Source organism: Brassica oleracea, chromosome C3, assembly GCF_000695525.1.
Source record: "Brassica oleracea var. oleracea cultivar TO1000 chromosome C3, BOL, whole genome shotgun sequence".
NCBI lineage: Eukaryota > Viridiplantae > Streptophyta > Magnoliopsida > Brassicales > Brassicaceae > Brassica > Brassica oleracea.
The window spans coordinates 54,407,257-54,423,815 of NC_027750.1; the positions used below are offsets into that span (position 1 = coordinate 54,407,257).

Genomic DNA, 16,559 nt, shown 5'->3' on the forward strand with positions numbered 1-16,559 from the left:
TGCGCCCACGTTAACCGATAATACCTTCTCCACCAACTAATTTCGTTTCTTTAGAATTCAAGGAACCTAAATCACACCACTTATAAATGTTTCTTGATCTCGGTTTTTAAATCATATCATGTAATATGAAATAGCCAAGATCTATTAGTGTACATACATTTTTTGGTTGATAAAAGTTCTTGTTTATAACTTATATACTAATTATGTTCATATTTCTTAATTGGAACATTTTCAGATTTTGATTTCCAGATAAGAAGATGAATATGTTCTCCACAAGATTGTTTTCTGACCAGGTATACATAAACACACAAACGTGCATGATATCTCTATATATGTCTCCATCTATTAAATCATCATATTATTTTTTGTTGTTGTGTATTTTTTTTATTTTTTTTTTTGAGAAAGGGCTATGTTTTTGTTGTTGTGGTGTTGATATAGGAATTAGAAGAAAATGGCATCATACAACAATATGGCATGAACACAATAATGGGAGAGATCCCTGAAGCTCACCACACGCTTTCACACTCTTTTCCAACTCGTATGCTAACCACAAATGATCCTTCTTATGATGATTTGATCGATATGAAACCATCAAAGATCCTCGAGACAACTTACATATCACCAAAATTGCAACCACCACCCTCTTTTCCTATTCCTCCTTATTCAAAGCCTCATTTTCATCATCAGCCTTCCTCTAAAATTCTCTCTTTCGAGAATGCTACTCAAAATGTGATGGATTATGAGCTTTCTCCCACCTATCAAAACTCAATCTTCAGCCCCAAAGTTGAGGCTGAAGTGCCGCCAAATTGGATGAATGGGAAAGGGGCCAAGAGAGTTCAACCTTTGTATAAAAGCCAATCAAATGCTCAAGATCACATAATCGCCGAAAGAAAACGTAGAGAGAAACTTACTCAAAGATTTGTAGCTCTTTCTGCTCTAGTTCCTGGTCTGAAAAAGGTAAATACCACATCAAATCTCCCTTCTTGGTTTATCCCCCAAAAAAAAAACGTTTTGTTTAATTATTTGAACTTATGTGTATAGATGGACAAGGCTTCTGTGTTGGGAGATGCACAAAAGCATATAAAGTATCTCCAAGAAAAAGTGGGAGAGTTTGAAGAACAAAAGAGAGAAAGAAGATTAGAATCAATGGTTCTTGTGAAGAAGTCTAAGTTGATTTTGGACGATAATAATCAGTCATCTTCTTCTTCATGTTGTGAAGATGACTCCTCGACCTTAGATCTTCCCGAGATAGAAGTAAAATTCTCAGATAAAGATGTTCTTATCAAAATCCTTTGAGAGAAGCAAAAGGGTCATGTTGCCAAAATAATGGCCGAGGTTGAGAAATTCCATTTCTCAATAACTAACTCAAGTGTTTTACCCTTTGGACCAACACTTGATATCACTATTATAGCTAAGGTATCCATATTTATATATATGAAGAATTTGTTGTTAATTTTAGAGTAAAACAGCCTAATTAATGTTTAAGTCTCTTTACAGAAGGAGAGTGAGGTCTGCTTTATCGAAGTTCATGTGATTGTTTCAAAATTTATGCTAACGTCGATTTTGTTTGGGAGATTTACTTGTATAAATTGATGAATCACATAATTGGTTTTTGCCATGAAAATGTTTTTTTTTATTGACAAGTTTATTAGAATAGTTGAAGAATCACACCTCTCACACACATCTATATAAAATAGGATCCTTTCCAATATTGAGGTTGAGTTAATTTTACTTGTATCTTTCATATTATATCATTTTTAGTTTTTCGACATCTATATTTCATGGTGTATTTTTTTTTTCCTCTTAATATTTTAATTAAAAGGGAACAAAGCCCAAACTGAAACAAGATACAATAAAGCCCAAACAGACCGGGCCAACTAAAAACCAGACAAACTGGCCTTCAGCCCAAACAAACTGGGCCTTAAGCCTACACCCACCACCCTAGGGCAGGGAACCCTAATTTCCGCGGCACACCGAACATCGACGGCGCTGCCCAATCCCCAACTCACCTCCGCGCTAGCTTCATGTCGCATGGGATCTTTCATCGGAGAGCATCAGTCTCATTGCGATCTCGTCCGTATCCCATGCCGACAGGTCCAAACACACATCAAACACGATCTGCGCAGTCACATGAGAACCGTCTACCATTGACCCAACACCACCGACATTCACGAGTCGTTTCAGGTGAGAGATCAAGAGGCGGAAGAGCTTTGAAGCTTTGAGTATCAGACTAACCAGAGAAAGAAGAACGGAAAAAACTACAAAGACTAAAGAGAAAAAAAAAAAAAACCAAAGCCGAAAAGAACGATACTAACAGAGCTACCGCCTTCCGGGAGCAGGAGCCGGCGATGACGGTGCTAACACAGCCACCGTCTCCCAGAAAACAAAGGCCGGCGGTCGTAGAGCTGAGAGAGCCTCTACTCCCCGGAAGCTACAACTGAACTCACGAGCCGTCTGCCGCTTCGATTAACCGTTCTTCACCCCTCACCACGGATCCAGAGAAAGCAGCTTCGCCGCCGTATGGAGCACCGTACGAGCCGAGCCCTTCCTGGCGCAATACCCTAGCCCAGAGCCGTCAGCATATCGGGGGAATCGGTAGATCGAAGCCCACAGCGGAGATCCTTGACTTAACCGGAAAAAGATGAGCCACCGAGGCCAACACGCGCGCGGACGCGCCACCGGACGTCGGGGACACCGACGATTCTCTCTCTCGCTTCTCTACGTTTATTGGTTTTGTTCTCTTCCTATATTTCATGGTGTATATGTTTCCTCTTTTGTATCATTGTTTTTAAGGGTATAACAAATTGCTCAACTAATTAGATATGTTTGTTCATCTTTTATTCAAGTGTCGAATTTGGAAATATTCTTTATCCGCTTTCCTTTTATTGAAATAGATAAAATACAAAAGTTAAATTAAAAAAAGATAAGATGCATTAGTCAGTTATTGAAAATAATGCTGGAATCCAGAACCCACCCCCCAGAAAAAAAAAAGAAATCAGACACAAAAGGAAGTGATTCACACAACACAAACGAAAACCTTGCACAAATCTTGGAACAAACACAACGTCGAAATCACTAGACATACCAAAGAGCAAACTATGTTTGTAATATTGTAATATTATTTATAATATTTCAGAAAATCTTAAAAATCCTTCCTGCAAATAAAATCTGGTGAGCTGACAAAAATTAACAGGTGATCAGATTGCCAGTAAATTATTGATACTATGTTTTAAAAAAAGGATTATTAAGAGTGCAAAGTGATTTTGTGTTTCAGATTTAAATCAGTTTCAGTAAAGTTATTTTANAAAAAGTGAATGGTAGTTAATTAAAAGAACTAAAAGCGAAGATTTGTAAATAAAAGCCACAATCTATAATATACTTTTCTTCACAAATAATGTTATTTTGATGTTTTTTCTTTACACAAAAATGTCATTTTAGAATTCGATACAATTTATAATTATTTTAAACTGAGTACTAATTACAAAATATATTGATCATATAAATAATTTTATTATTTCAAATATTAAGTAAATATATTTAATTAATAAAAATATAAATGTATGTTAGTTATTTTTTTAGTTTTTGTAAAAGTGTTAAAATAATATTTTTTACGAAATTTAGTATAAATAAAGTTTTATTCTAAATTCTAAATTTTAAACTACAACTAAAATAAAATCAATAACTTCTTTGATGGGAAACTATGTTTTTGACTCTATCCTTCACGTGTTTCATGGAATCTGGGTCGCTGTCAAAACCCAAACGTGACAACTCACCTATTTTTTTCTTCCGTCATTTGTGACAACTCTCTCACTGCCCTTTGATATTAAAACATATCTAAACTCTCTCATTTGTGATAACTCGTTCTCTATAAGGGCCACTTTCCTTAAGAGCCGGGTTACCAAATACATATTAAAAGTTGGACCTAAAACGGGAGATATTACTATTTTCGTATAGTTCTGTTTACGGGCTCAATGATGATGTCGGATAAATGTGAAACCATATAATATCTCTGCCTAGTTCGGATATGCTTTTGTACGGTCCAAATAACCCAACGATAATACGTAGTCAGTTTTGTCTATTCTGCAAAATTTATATTTTGGATATGTTAACACAAAAAAGGTCTTAGGAAAAAGTTACTGCTTTCAGCGGGAATGAAACACTCGATGACGAAGTGCTCTTACCAAAACTTAATTAAGAAGTAAATTTTATAATTATCTCTTGGCAAATATATTTTTATGATAATAAAATAGAATTAAGCAAGAACATGACGCAAGGTCGATATTTGTTATGATTGTTGTATGTTTGGATGGCATATCCTGTCCAGATCGCAGTACCAAACCGTAACCATTACATCACTTTATAAATACGGACACGTATATATATGTACATAGATTATGATTTACAGCATGGTTATTAGGAGGTTTCTAGGGTAGGGTTCTTACTGGAATATAAGAACCCGTCTCTTAACTTTTAAGTAAAAAAAGCTAAGAACTGTTTCTTAAAACTCTTATTTAAGAGCCGGTTCTTAGTTTTTTTAGTTAAAAGTTAAGAGACAGGTTCTTATATTCCGCTAAGAACCTCACTTTAAAAACCCTCCAATAATCATGCTCTTAGTGATTATTCGTCTCGATCTAAGCGTAGCTAGAGAAAGAATGCTTGTTGTAGAAGTGGTTTTCAAATACACATGCAATTAGTATTTACTAGGGGGTGTGATTTTTTTTTATTATGTAATTATGTGATCACTTTTATTTTATTTGTTAAGAACGTTATTTGGTGTTTTATTGTGTTATGTAGTAGTAATAGTGATATGTTAATATATTTTGTCTTTGTTTTTTTCAATAATGTGTTTTGTTTGTATAGTATATGTAAGTAGTGAAGCGAGCCTCTAATGTAAAAATATATTGAATTTCTATAACTTTGCATTTATGCATTTGTTGATTCTAAGATTAACGGCTTCGGCGTCAAAATTGTCTTTTATTTTTTTCATATTTTTGAACATTATAACTTTTCAAGATGTTTTTGCCTTTTTCCCATATTTTGACATTGAACCTTCAACATCTACGTATTTTGTTTACCTTTCTGGTATGTGGTGTTTCTCATCATCACCAAAAAAGATCCACCTCATGCTCTTGTTCTTTATCGCCTTCTTCACCTTGAGATTTCTGGTATTTGTTGAAGATCGGGTTTAGGAGTTCCCAATTGTGCGGTTGTTTCTCGCGTCGTTTTAGGCTGCTCCATTCAATATTAGATGATTCTCTTCTTCCTTAGATTTCAGCTGATGTTAGGAACTGTATCTCTTTGGGTTGGGTCAGAGTTTAGTCGTCTTTGAAGTTGATTTCCTCGTCGTTGGCTTACCATCTTCACTCCCTTCTCGTCTTGGTTTTCAAGATATGGTTTTTGGTTATCTAACTTCTATAGCTCGAGGACGGCTCCACAATTTGATAACTTCGTTTTGTCTACCCTTCCATCTATGTTCCCTCATCTCGTTGCAGCTTTCATAGCTGCTTGCGTCTCTGTGACTCTCCCTTTTGCCATGTTTGCCACTTCAGGTTTGGATAGTGTTCTCCTCCGAGTATGCTCTGTAGATTTGGAAGATTGTTTCTGGTCTCAAGTCTGGGCTCATGTTTCTCGGGGGTTGGCTTCTATTCTACCTCACTCATGTTGTTCTTTTCTTCCCTTGCTTCCCTTAGTATAAGTGTGCGGTATTAGTCTCTTGGAGCTTTGGTCCCTTCTATCCAGAGCTTTGTGGTTCTTAACCGGTATATGCATCTTGTTTGTGCTTGTTTAGTTTGTGAGGTGTTTTTTACCTCTTAGCTGGTGGTTGTGCTTAATCGTTCGTTATGTATATATCTTCCTACTTCGTGGGTGATTTTGGCTTTCTGTTGATTATTTTTTCTCTGACCCGCTTTCTTGGTTCTTTGCATTGGTCCTTGATCACGCTCATTTGTGTTTGAAGGATTGCTTTAGCTCAAGATTATCTTTCTACATTTTACTGACTTTTGATTGTTCTGGCTAAGACACTCTATGATAAAGTGGGGTAAGTTAGTTTTCATTTTGCAATTTTTTTAACAGTAAAATAGATTAAAATAGATTATCAAACTTTAAATAATGATGGTTAGTGTGAGAAGGATTAGATAGTGTATAATTAAAAAATAGTGAACCAAATTACAATAATCTAAAAGAAGAATGATCTAAAATGTAAAAAGACAAAAAAGAGGACACATGTCAACAAACTCCCCTTCTACGTGTCATAAGAAAGAGAGAAAAGTCTAATTTATATATATATAGATTAAAAGGTTTAAGAGATTATTATGTGACATAACGGATTATTAATTACGTATGTCTATGGATTTCTGGTTCGGTCAATAATTTCTTGCAAATTTTTGAATCTCCTATATACTAAATCACAAGTCACTACACCTATAATATTTCGCCACATAGATCAAGAAATAAAAGAGTTTGAAATACAAAAATGAAAATGAAAAAATGCAAAACAAAAATATTTACACAAGAGACAAAAATCAAAAATATTATCATTCCATTTTGCGGAGCAGTTCCTCTTTCTAAACTCCATGATCACCACTCACTCTCCTAATAACTATCTCTATTTCCTTTATTCTAGCTACTTATATCGTTAAATACTTTTTGAAGTTATCCAATGACCGATTGTTAACTGACACATTTTGTCTCTTTCTCTAATCACAAATCTGATGTGGGCATGGATTGATTCTTCCCAGAGGTAAATAGTTAATTTGTGTCATTTTTTTGCTCTTGCTTCATCTATTTTCTTCTACGGTCTTTAATCAAGCGTCACTCTTCACATTCAAGATTTTCTTCAAAAGATCAAGCTTATATTCTGAAAATATGAAAAAAAAATTACTTTCTATTTTGCTCCCTTTCAAAAGTCTCTATTCTGTTTTTTTCTAACATTTATATGCTTGAAGAAATCATATCCATTACTAATTAGTAATGATTGATTGATGCAGAAACTGAAAAATGTAAAAAGAGCGAAACTCCAACGCTTTATTGAGAAAACTATCAGCAAACTAAAATTACAGGTATATTATAGTATTTACTAACTTTTTTATCCTAATGAATGATCATATTTTGCATGGTTTCCATGAAACTGATATACGACAACTTCTTAGATTTGTTGAAAGGCCATTTGAATAGGAAGTATATATTTCTTGGTTTTTTTACTAGAAATGTTGAGAAAAAAATGAGAGCAGATTCTAATTCATATAACTTTTAAAGTAAAAAACAATCATGTTGATATTGACTTATATAAGTGAGATTTTATATTTCTTGGTTTATCTATTACAGTGAATCGGTAACTAAATTGTTTTGATGTTTTATAGTTATTAAGTTTTGATCAGATAATTTAGAAAACAATGAAATTGACCCATGCATAGCATGGGAGGTAATACTAGTACCAAATAATTCATGTGTAATGGATTTAATATGTCACTGTTTATATTACACACTGACACTGGTTATATATAGATTGCGACATGTTCAGTGCCATAACAAAGAAAAGACTGTAGTTAGTATAAATTAATAAACTGTAAAAAAGTAGTGGTAAAAAAGAATCACGTGTTTCATGGCACTCTAGTTGCTTTCAAATGCATAACATTTTTTAGTTAGGACTTAATCACCAATAGTAAAGTACTAGTTAGGACTTAATCACCAATAGTAAAGTACTATATGATAATCTCTGAATGTATATAACATCCACATGGTATGACAACTCGCTCTATAGTATATCGATCACGTACTAAAGTAGCCAACCACATTACATTAACAATAGCAAAACTATGTATTGTTAGCTCAAGTACAAAGGACTTTGGTTATTGCGTCAGAGGTCTCCAATGATTGATGAAACGAAACTAATATTACATGCGGTAGATTTGGGTTTAGAGAAAAATGTAAAAAAAAATCATTCAACTTCTTACGGGAGTATTTTTTTACATTTTTACATAATCAAATTAGTTATGACGGTATACTAAACCAATTAACCGGTTTATATATAATCAATAAAAAAGTTGAAAAGAGTGTTGAATGATTCAAACTTGATACGGAAAACATGCTAACAAGAGAACGCATCTTATCTTTGTAAAATCGTAACTATGTTGATCGGAGAACGGGGTAAAAAGCTGCAGAGAAAACATGGCCAGGAAAGAGGTGGTGGCGGTCACTGCTGCGGTGGTTACTGCGGTTGCAGCGGCTGTAATAATTGGTCAATGGGTGCGGAGGAAGGAGCGGCGGCGGAAACAAACACAGATGATTTTTAAAAAATTCGCTAGAGAATGCGCCACGCCGGTTTCGAAGCTATGGGCGGTGGCGGACGCCTTGGTAGCCGACATGACCGCCTTTCTCTCTGCCACTACAGCCGCCGGGAGTTGCGGCTCCCTCAACATGCTCGTTTCATTCGCCGGTGCTCTCCCTTCAGGGTAAATAAACATAAAACTCTAGCCCTCTGGTTCAAACAGAGTATTAGGTGACGATAAATTAAGGGTGTTTTAACTTGTAGGGAAGAGAAGGGGATACGTTATGGAGCTAACTTGCGAGGCAAGGAACTTCTACTGTTACGTGGAACTTTAGGAGGTAACGAAGAGCCTATTTCCGATGTACATAAACAGGAGATTTCAATCCCTGCGGATGTTTTAAACGGCTCTTTCAAGGTATATTTATCGAGGGACACAATTTCTTGTGGTACACGTTAGGTTACTAAAGTTTATTTTGTGTTTAGGAGCTGTGCGATTACATATCCTTGGAGCTAGTTAAGTTCATTGGGATGAATCCTGGAGAAGAAACAGATGAAGTTAAGAATCTAGGGTTTACGTTAACACGCTATGTCGAACAGTTTGGGCCTAGTTCAATCTCGGCGATACAGAGGAAGGGCTTAGCAAATGATGATGATGACACGGTTTTGAAGGAGTTTTTGAATGATATGAATGAATCATTGGAGAGTCACGGACTGAAGATTCGGATGAACGTGGCGCTGGTAAGTGGGTCTGAAGATTAATCTCGACTTTCTTGTGATGATATGTGATGATAATCTTGTTTATTGAGATCAGGTGGATGACACAATTGGAGTGTTGGCTGGAGGAAGGTACTATCATAAGGACACTGTGGCTGCAGTCACTTTAGGTATGGGAACTAACGCTGCTTACATCGAACAAGCTCAGGAGGTTCTGAGATGGAAACCCTCGATACCAAACGAGCCACAAGAGATTGTATGTTAAGATAGTTTCACCACATTGATCTAAAACGGTAAGAGTTTCAAAGTTACCATGAGTTGATTGTACATCATGATATGATTGTATAGGTTATTAGCACGGAGTGGGGAGATTTCAGATCATGTCATCTTCCTGTAACTGAATATGATGCTGCTCTTGACGCAGAAAGCCTGAATCCTAGAAGCTGTGTAAGATCATCTCCAATCTTATTTCCTTTTAACTCAAAATTCCATTTTGCAAGAAAATTTATTCTAATCATACTATATTTCTAACTCAAAAATGAAAAAAAATGGATGTCCTCCAACACTGGAGTGATTTAACTATTTTTGCTTTATCACTATTTTAAAAATAAAATAATGTAGGAGTAAAATATAACTCTATTTTAAAATTATTCTATTTCAAAGTAAAAACGGAATCACAGTAGAGATGCTCTAAGCACATGTATTGATTAGTTCTCTTAGGCTTCATGTTCTGTGTGTTTTGAGAATCATGGTTACTATGTTTCAAGGTATTTGAGAAGATGGTGGCTGGAGGATACTTAGGGGAGATAGTGAGAAGAGTGTTGCTAAAAATGACACAAGAATCTGCTTTATTTGGAGATATACTACCTCCAAAACTGACAACCCCTTACACTTTAAGGTACATGTAACTAAATTTCTGAGACTAATAAGAAACTATATATTATTACAATGCAAGGACATTAATACATGAACTTTTCCTACATGTTCAGTTCGCCAGATATGGCCGCGATGCATCAAGATATATCAGAAGATCGAGAGATTGTAAACAAAAAGCTCAAGGATGTTTTCGGGGTAAGTATTTGTATTTTCAACTTCAAATTTATGATATTCTTTTTCATTTTTTGTTTGCATTTACATTTAAATTTGAATGCATCATATTAGCTTTATGTTTAATCGAAAGCTTTATGTTTAATCAAATAATTGAAGTTTGTTTGTGTGAATTCGCATATCTATGTATAACATGCAGATCATGTATTCAACTCTTGCGGCTAGAGAAGTGGTGGTTGAAGTGTGCGATGTAGTGGCGGAAAGAGCGGCGCGTGTGGCAGGAGCAGGAATAGTTGGGATGGTAAAGAAGCTGGGAAGGTTAGAGAAAAAGATGAGCATTGTGATAGTTGAAGGAGGGTTGTATGATCATTACAGGGTCTTTAGAAACTATCTTCATAGCAGTGTTTGGGAAATGCTCGGCGATGAGTTATCGGACCATGTCGTCATTGAGCATTCTCACGGTGGATCTGGTGCCGGAGCCCTTTTCTTTGCTGCTTGCGGCAACGTTAAAACCTAAGAGCTGAAACAAGAAGATAACCAGAGCGAATATAATTTTTGTTTTTGTTTCGTTTCCCAAAACCATTATTCTATTTTGACGTTGTCTTGTAAAATACTTTTTCCAACATCTGTTACATTTACTTGTTAGAGAAACTAAATAAAAATAGTCCTCATGTAAGAGAGACTTGTTACAAAGCGTGGTCTAAGTGTTATACACTACAACCGGCTGCAACCATTAAAAAAAATTCTACTACCGATGTACCAGTAAAACAAGATATGAAAGCTCATTATTGACAGAGGATCATGCACTAATGTTGCTAGCATTTATATGGTTATAAACATGGTCTAGAAGAGACTAATAAGCATCTGCATCCATATAAACTAAAATGATTAGATATAATTATATTGGTCAGTAAAAACAACATATGAATCCTTGGGCACTTCTGATAAAATAGCTCATAAAAGTTGTATCTAACGTCCACAAGTTAAAATGAACAATTTAAGCAGATATGGGTTTTGAGTTTTATGGACTTGTAATATATATACAATTTATCAACTGCTATGGATTTTGTTGAAATGATTAATTACCATTACAATTTTTTTTTTTGTGATTATGTAACACATAAACTGAAAATTATTCTTCCACTCACGACAAAAAACCAACATGTTGAATCTGAGTTCGGTGGGGAGTCGATACGTATGGACTGAATTTGACGGTGGGTTATTTAAGAGCCGGTTCTTAACTTTTTTAGTTAAAAGTTAAGTGACCGTTTCTTATATTCCGTTAAGAACCTCCAAAATTATCCCTAGAAACCCATAAAGTTTCGTAAGTACACTTTAATGACTATTTAACTATTAAATTTTAGCTAAAGACCTTAGTTAAAAATCACCTAATTTTTGTGCTACAGTGGTAGTTTCTTAATTTGAGTTTCTTAAAAAAAAAATAAGTTTTAAAATTAAAGAAAAAAATTATTTATTAAATAAAACATATTAGAATATAACATTTTAAACATAGATTTTAAAATAAAAACATAAAAACAAGGATTACTAAAATAAACATTTCAAAGACATTCATTATTGATTGGAAAAGGTATTGGTTTACAAAGTGAAAATAAATGGAAAAGTTAACGAGTGCTCGTCCGAACTGGCCGGAAAAATACAAATCGGAAAGAAATACAATGATTAAGACCTTAAGTTTTAACCGTCAAGTGTGAGTGTACAAGTCTGGATCCCTTTTTATGCGGTCTTGTCCTTTTTATATAGATAAACCCTTTTTCTTGTTCGCCTTAGGTCATCCTTACCCAATGGACTGAGTTCTGTCTCTCGGCTGAGCAGCTGGGCCGGGTAATCGGGCTTTGGGGCCGGACTATCGTAAAAACCTTGTGGAGCTGAATAAAACAGTCTTTAGCCGAGCATTAATATTGAGTCGGAACCCGTCGAGCTAAGCTGATTCGAGCCGACTTGATGGGCCGAATCTCTTATTTAATAGGTCATTGTGGAGGATGTAATCCATCTCCTGCACAACAGACAGAAATATATCTTCTCCGGTGACACGGCAAGACATGTGAGTATACCATACCGCCGGTGATGCACTACCGTCGTCTTAATATGCAAATGCAAACAATGAAGGCATGAAACAGCCCACTTAAGATAAAGCCCATTGGGCTTTTCAAGAATGTTTCATTTCAGTGAGTCCACTATTTATTTCGCAACACTTCCAGAGAAAGAGAGAGAGAGAGAGAGAATAGGAAAGAAGATAAATCAGAGAATGGCGACGGCGATTGTACGTTCAGCACTTTCGCGAGCAGCGAAGACATCCGTTGCCCCCAAGCGAAGATTTTCATCTTCCGCCGGCCACGACGATGCTTGTAAACTTTCTCCTCTCTCTCTCTTTTTATACCATTTCAATACGATCTAGATTCGTCTCGATTTGGTAGATTTTCCCAGTTCTGAATTGATATTAAGATTCAATATAATCTCTTGTTTTGCAATGATTGGATCGAACGATTGGTCAACTCGATTTGAATCATTTGATCGGATCTAAAATCTTCAATGTTTCAGTAGTTCATACCCATATTGAAAGGGTCGATCTGTTTTGGTACATCATAGCCATTTGCTAATCAAAGTCTTAAACTTTTGTTTTTAATTTAACAGATGAAGCTGCCAAGTGGGAGAAGATAACATACCTGGGCATTGCTAGTTGCACTGCTTTAGCCGCCTATGTTTTATCCAAGGGTCATCAGCACGGCGAGGATCCTCCTGTAAAGCCTCTTTCTCTTCACAACACTTGTTATTAGATTAGTCTTTATTACATTGCCTCGAGCTTTTGTTAACCTCTTTGTGTTTCCCTTTGTAACAGGCGTATCCGTATTTGCACATCCGCAACAAGGAGTTTCCTTGGGGTATGTTAATACTCTTTCCTGTTTTCAGTCTTACCCATTACTGGTTAGATGTAACAAAGACTAACTCTTTTATCATGGGTTCTTTTGATAATCTTTATAGGCTGATTCATAATATAGATTATCGGTAGCTTTTTCTGAAATTTTACTATGTTCTATATTTTGCTGTCTCTCAGGTCCAGACGGTCTCTTTGAGGTGAAGCACAACGAAGGGCACTGAAAGCTGCTCACTGCTGTATGATATAAATCTTTCTGAATGAGAGAGTTCGTGAGCTATACAGCCTCTTTGCAATAATTTCTTCTTCTTTTTTTTTTGTTCTTTTGAAAGGCGGAATGCTTATCAAACTTTGTTTTAACGTTGTCAGTCATTTGATACACCACTCTTGTTGGGAAATAAGAATAGTACTTTTGTTTTGTTATCATCAAATGCTTGTGATTCAATTTCAATAATATGGAGATTCTTCATCATAATAAGATATTGAGACAGAACTGGAGATGTTTTATTTTATATTATATTGATTGGTCTCAAAACTCAGTAATACTAATTGGGATTTAGTTGCCCATTACATGAAACAGTGTTTAGAGTATGTGTACAGTACATGACGGACGACTTTGGTCAAGGGACTCACTCAGCTACGACTTTGTCGCTGGTGAATCCATTGTTAGACTCGGGCTTAGTTTTCAGATCAGTTCGAGCATCCTTTGTATGTTCTTGATCGCTCTGGGACTCCTCTGTTTCACCAACTTTGTTGTTTTTCTCCTTATTGGACTCGGTTTTTGATGTGTCATTCTCTGTTTCCTTGACATCTCCAGAAGCTGACTTGCTTTGCTCGTTGCCAGAATGACTCTTGCTTCCATCAGTTTCTTGTTCGTCCCTCTTTTCCTGTGTGTTTGAAGAATCAGTAGACTCCACCTGTTCAATTTTCTTCTCACTGTTGGTGTTTCCCGTTTGCTGAGATTCTGAGGACTCTTCTTTCTCCCTCTTCTCGGTTACTTTGCTTTCATTCTCCTCTTGTGAAGTAGACTCTACTTTCTCGGTTTCTTTGCCCCCATTCTCCTCTTGGGACAAAGACTCTACTTTCTCAATGTTCTCAATTTCTTTGTTTTCATTCTCCTCTTGTGAAGAAGCCTCTCCTTTCTCCTTTTCCTCTTGGACTGAAGGCTCTTCTTTCTCCTTGTTATGTGGCTCTTCCTCTTTACTCTCCTCTTGGGATGAAGAGTCTTCTTTCTTCTTTTCCTCGGGTTCTTCCTCTTTACTGTCGTCTTGGGACGAGGACTCTTCTTTGCTTTTGCTTTCCACTTCAGATGAGAGCTGAGAAGATTGCGTCTTCTCCTGCTCGTCTTCTTCGTTTTTAGTTTCTTGGTAACCAGTGGTCTTTTCAGTTGCATTAGAAGTTGTCTGGTTACTCTCAGGCAATTCACCATTAGAATCAGAGAAACCCTTCTCCAACACCACATTCTTAGTTATTGTTTCATCAGACTCGTTGTTACCTCCTGATAAACTAGTAGTGTTCTCCTCCGACTCATTCTTGGTCTCTTGTTGCTTATCATCATCACCACCAGTCTCCTCGGTTGTGTTGGAAAAAACATTCTTAATGACAGTATCTTTAACTAGCTGTTCAGTCTTTGGACCAGACTCGTCTTCATGGAAACTGACAGTCTCAGTAGTGTTGTTAGACTTACTCTCTTCCTCCACTCCCACTTTTCCACCCTTCTCCTCCATCTCACTGGAAGCATCATCACCCTTGTAATTCTTCTCTCTAGCTTCTTCGTTACTCGTCTCGCCTCCACCCTCCTCACTCTCACCATCGCTTTCTTCATTCCCTGTACCTTGAGTTTCCTTGTCATCACTCCCTTCTACCACATTCTCCTCGCCTCTCTCCTCCTCCCTCTCTAAAATCTCTTCATCATTCTTCTTAGTCCCCTCAACTCGAGGGTTAAGATCTTTCCTTCCAAACTTCACCACTTGATCCCCAGCAGCAACAGTCTTTGCAGCAGTCTCATCAAACACAGCCTTCTTGTCATCATCATGAGAATGCTTGAGCTGATAAAGCAGCCATATGCCAACAGCGAGCAAGAGAGTGAACTGAAGACAGTGTTTGACCTTGAATCCCTTCGATCTCTGCCCTCTTCTTGGCGATGATCTCCCCATTCTTCTTTCTTTCTCTACTTCCAAACCTAACCCTACTTAATATAAACATTTAACTCTCATTTTAGGCATCAATAGTTGTCACTGGTCACAGATCAAAAAGCTCAATTTGTACTCTAAAGAATCCAAACATACGAGAAAAAAAAACAGCATAATCATCATCGAAGATCACATGTATATGGAACAAAACGGCGGAAAAATCGAGAAAAATTAAAAACCTGGAAAAGTTTGATCAAAAGATCAAAGAAGTGTGAGAGTTCTTGCCTTCTTGGATCTAGGAGTTAGAGAGAGTAACGTCAAAACTCGTGCTTCCCTTTAAATATATTATTAACCACTCTTCTCTTCTCTAACTGACTTCAAGGCGACGTCGTCGGTCGACTTTCTTTTTCCGCTTACTTTAAATTAACGTCGTTTCCTACTTTTCCCAGATATTTAAGGCCCGTTTGTACCAAATGGATTGATGATCTTAGGCCCGTCTTATCAAACAGGTAACCATCAACGTTGTATCAGAAAGTAACAACTGTTAAAAAATCAAATCCAAAGCTGGCCTTCTTGACCGACCATCAATACCCCAACTAAATGTTACGCTGAAACAACATTTCTCATATGTTATACAGATTTGTTTGAAATTGATTAGTTGCACAAAATAAAAAATAAACCAATTTCTTCAGCCAAACCAAATTTACGTATAATATGTTATTATAGTCTTGATGATTTTTCATCTTAATAGTGATAGTACTTTAGGTATGCAGGTTTTCTTTGCTCCATATATTATGAGCTTTCAGCGAAATTAATAACCCTTCATTACTTTTTTTTTCAGAATTCCCAACCCATGCAAGCTTTAAACCATGTACTTACTCATCGGGTACCTCGTACTTTTCATGCATATTACAGTAGATAGACCCATCTATAATTATGATATTGTTGGACATTTTTCATGAGTTGAGCTATGATGTGATGATGGTATAGTGGTACAAATGTCATGGTGGTGGTTATACCATAAATTATAATATGACTACTGGTGTACCTACTAATAATGTAAACTTGGGAATTAACTCAACTATTGGTACATTACACAGACATAACTAAATCAAATTATTAACCAGCAATATATGTCCTTTAACAAAGAAAATTATAACAAACAATGTATATTAGGATATTGATTGCGTTTATTTGTTAATTTGCATCATAAATAATATGCATATAAATAATTGAGGTGTTGCAGAGAGAAAACATTTGAGACGTGTTTGCTATTGCGTGTACAGATTCATACCCAAATTATGGACCAAAATCTATATTGGACCATTGGAATCTCTACTTTTTTCCTGTATTTTTTTTGTCTTCAACTCTTTGAGAATAATTATTCTCTGCATTCATGAAATTTGTTTTGTCTATATTACAAATATAAATATGCTGTTTAAATCTCTTTAAATTATACTCCATTCGTTTCATAATATATGATGTTTTGGGTTAGTACATAAAGATT

The 16,559-nt window shown here is 35.9% G+C and overlaps 3 protein-coding genes and 1 pseudogene across 4 annotated transcripts; 3 read left to right on the forward strand and 1 right to left on the reverse strand.

Moving 5' to 3' along the window:
- The first annotated feature begins 140 nt into the window (after positions 1-140).
- LOC106330949 lies at positions 141-1,464 on the forward strand (annotated as a pseudogene).
- A 5,203-nt stretch (positions 1,465-6,667) lies between these two features.
- LOC106333624 (probable hexokinase-like 2 protein) lies at positions 6,668-10,720 on the forward strand. Its single transcript, XM_013772048.1, has 10 exons — positions 6,668-6,739; positions 6,987-7,058; positions 8,154-8,450; positions 8,531-8,681; positions 8,750-9,004; positions 9,078-9,236; positions 9,329-9,427; positions 9,748-9,878; positions 9,970-10,051; positions 10,227-10,720. The coding sequence occupies exons 3-10, from the start codon at positions 8,167-8,169 to the stop codon at positions 10,542-10,544; spliced, it is 1,479 nt and encodes a 492-aa protein (XP_013627502.1). The 5' UTR covers positions 6,668-6,739; positions 6,987-7,058; positions 8,154-8,166; the 3' UTR covers positions 10,545-10,720.
- Positions 10,721-12,218: 1,498 nt separating this feature from the next.
- On the forward strand, positions 12,219-13,386 carry LOC106335625 (cytochrome c oxidase subunit 6a, mitochondrial). The gene is made up of 4 exons (XM_013774199.1): positions 12,219-12,393; positions 12,680-12,786; positions 12,885-12,927; positions 13,101-13,386. Exons 1-4 carry the CDS (start codon positions 12,294-12,296, stop codon positions 13,142-13,144), a joined length of 294 nt encoding a protein of 97 aa, XP_013629653.1. The 5' UTR covers positions 12,219-12,293; the 3' UTR covers positions 13,145-13,386.
- Positions 13,230-15,476, reverse strand: LOC106335624 (dentin sialophosphoprotein). Of its 2 annotated transcripts, none has more exons than XM_013774197.1 (2): positions 15,338-15,476; positions 13,230-15,108 (listed from the first exon to the last, which is right to left on the reverse strand). In XM_013774197.1, exon 2 carries the CDS (start codon positions 15,074-15,076, stop codon positions 13,550-13,552), a length of 1,527 nt encoding a protein of 508 aa, XP_013629651.1. In that variant the 5' UTR covers positions 15,077-15,108; positions 15,338-15,476; the 3' UTR covers positions 13,230-13,549. The 2 variants fall into 2 exon arrangements, with proteins under 2 accessions (XP_013629651.1, XP_013629650.1); XM_013774196.1 differs by having other exon boundaries at positions 15,292-15,475.
- Positions 15,477-16,559: the final 1,083 nt, after the last annotated feature.

Excerpts from the sequence above, each read along its gene's own strand:
- LOC106335624 (XM_013774197.1), bottom strand. The coding sequence starts at position 15,076 with ATGGGGAGATCATCGCCAAGAAGAGGGCAGAGATCGAAGGGATTCAAG.
- LOC106335625 (XM_013774199.1), top strand. The coding sequence starts at position 12,294 with ATGGCGACGGCGATTGTACGTTCAGCACTTTCGCGAGCAGCGAAGACA. Across the intron at positions 12,787-12,884 it reads AGCACGGCGAGGATCCTCCT|GCGTATCCGTATTTGCACAT; the intron begins GTAAAGCCTCTT and ends CCTTTGTAACAG. Across the intron at positions 12,928-13,100 it reads CAACAAGGAGTTTCCTTGGG|GTCCAGACGGTCTCTTTGAG; the intron begins GTATGTTAATAC and ends GCTGTCTCTCAG.
- LOC106333624 (XM_013772048.1), top strand. The coding sequence starts at position 8,167 with ATGGCCAGGAAAGAGGTGGTGGCGGTCACTGCTGCGGTGGTTACTGCG. Across the intron at positions 8,682-8,749 it reads TTTTAAACGGCTCTTTCAAG|GAGCTGTGCGATTACATATC; the intron begins GTATATTTATCG and ends TTTTGTGTTTAG. Across the intron at positions 9,005-9,077 it reads TTCGGATGAACGTGGCGCTG|GTGGATGACACAATTGGAGT; the intron begins GTAAGTGGGTCT and ends TATTGAGATCAG.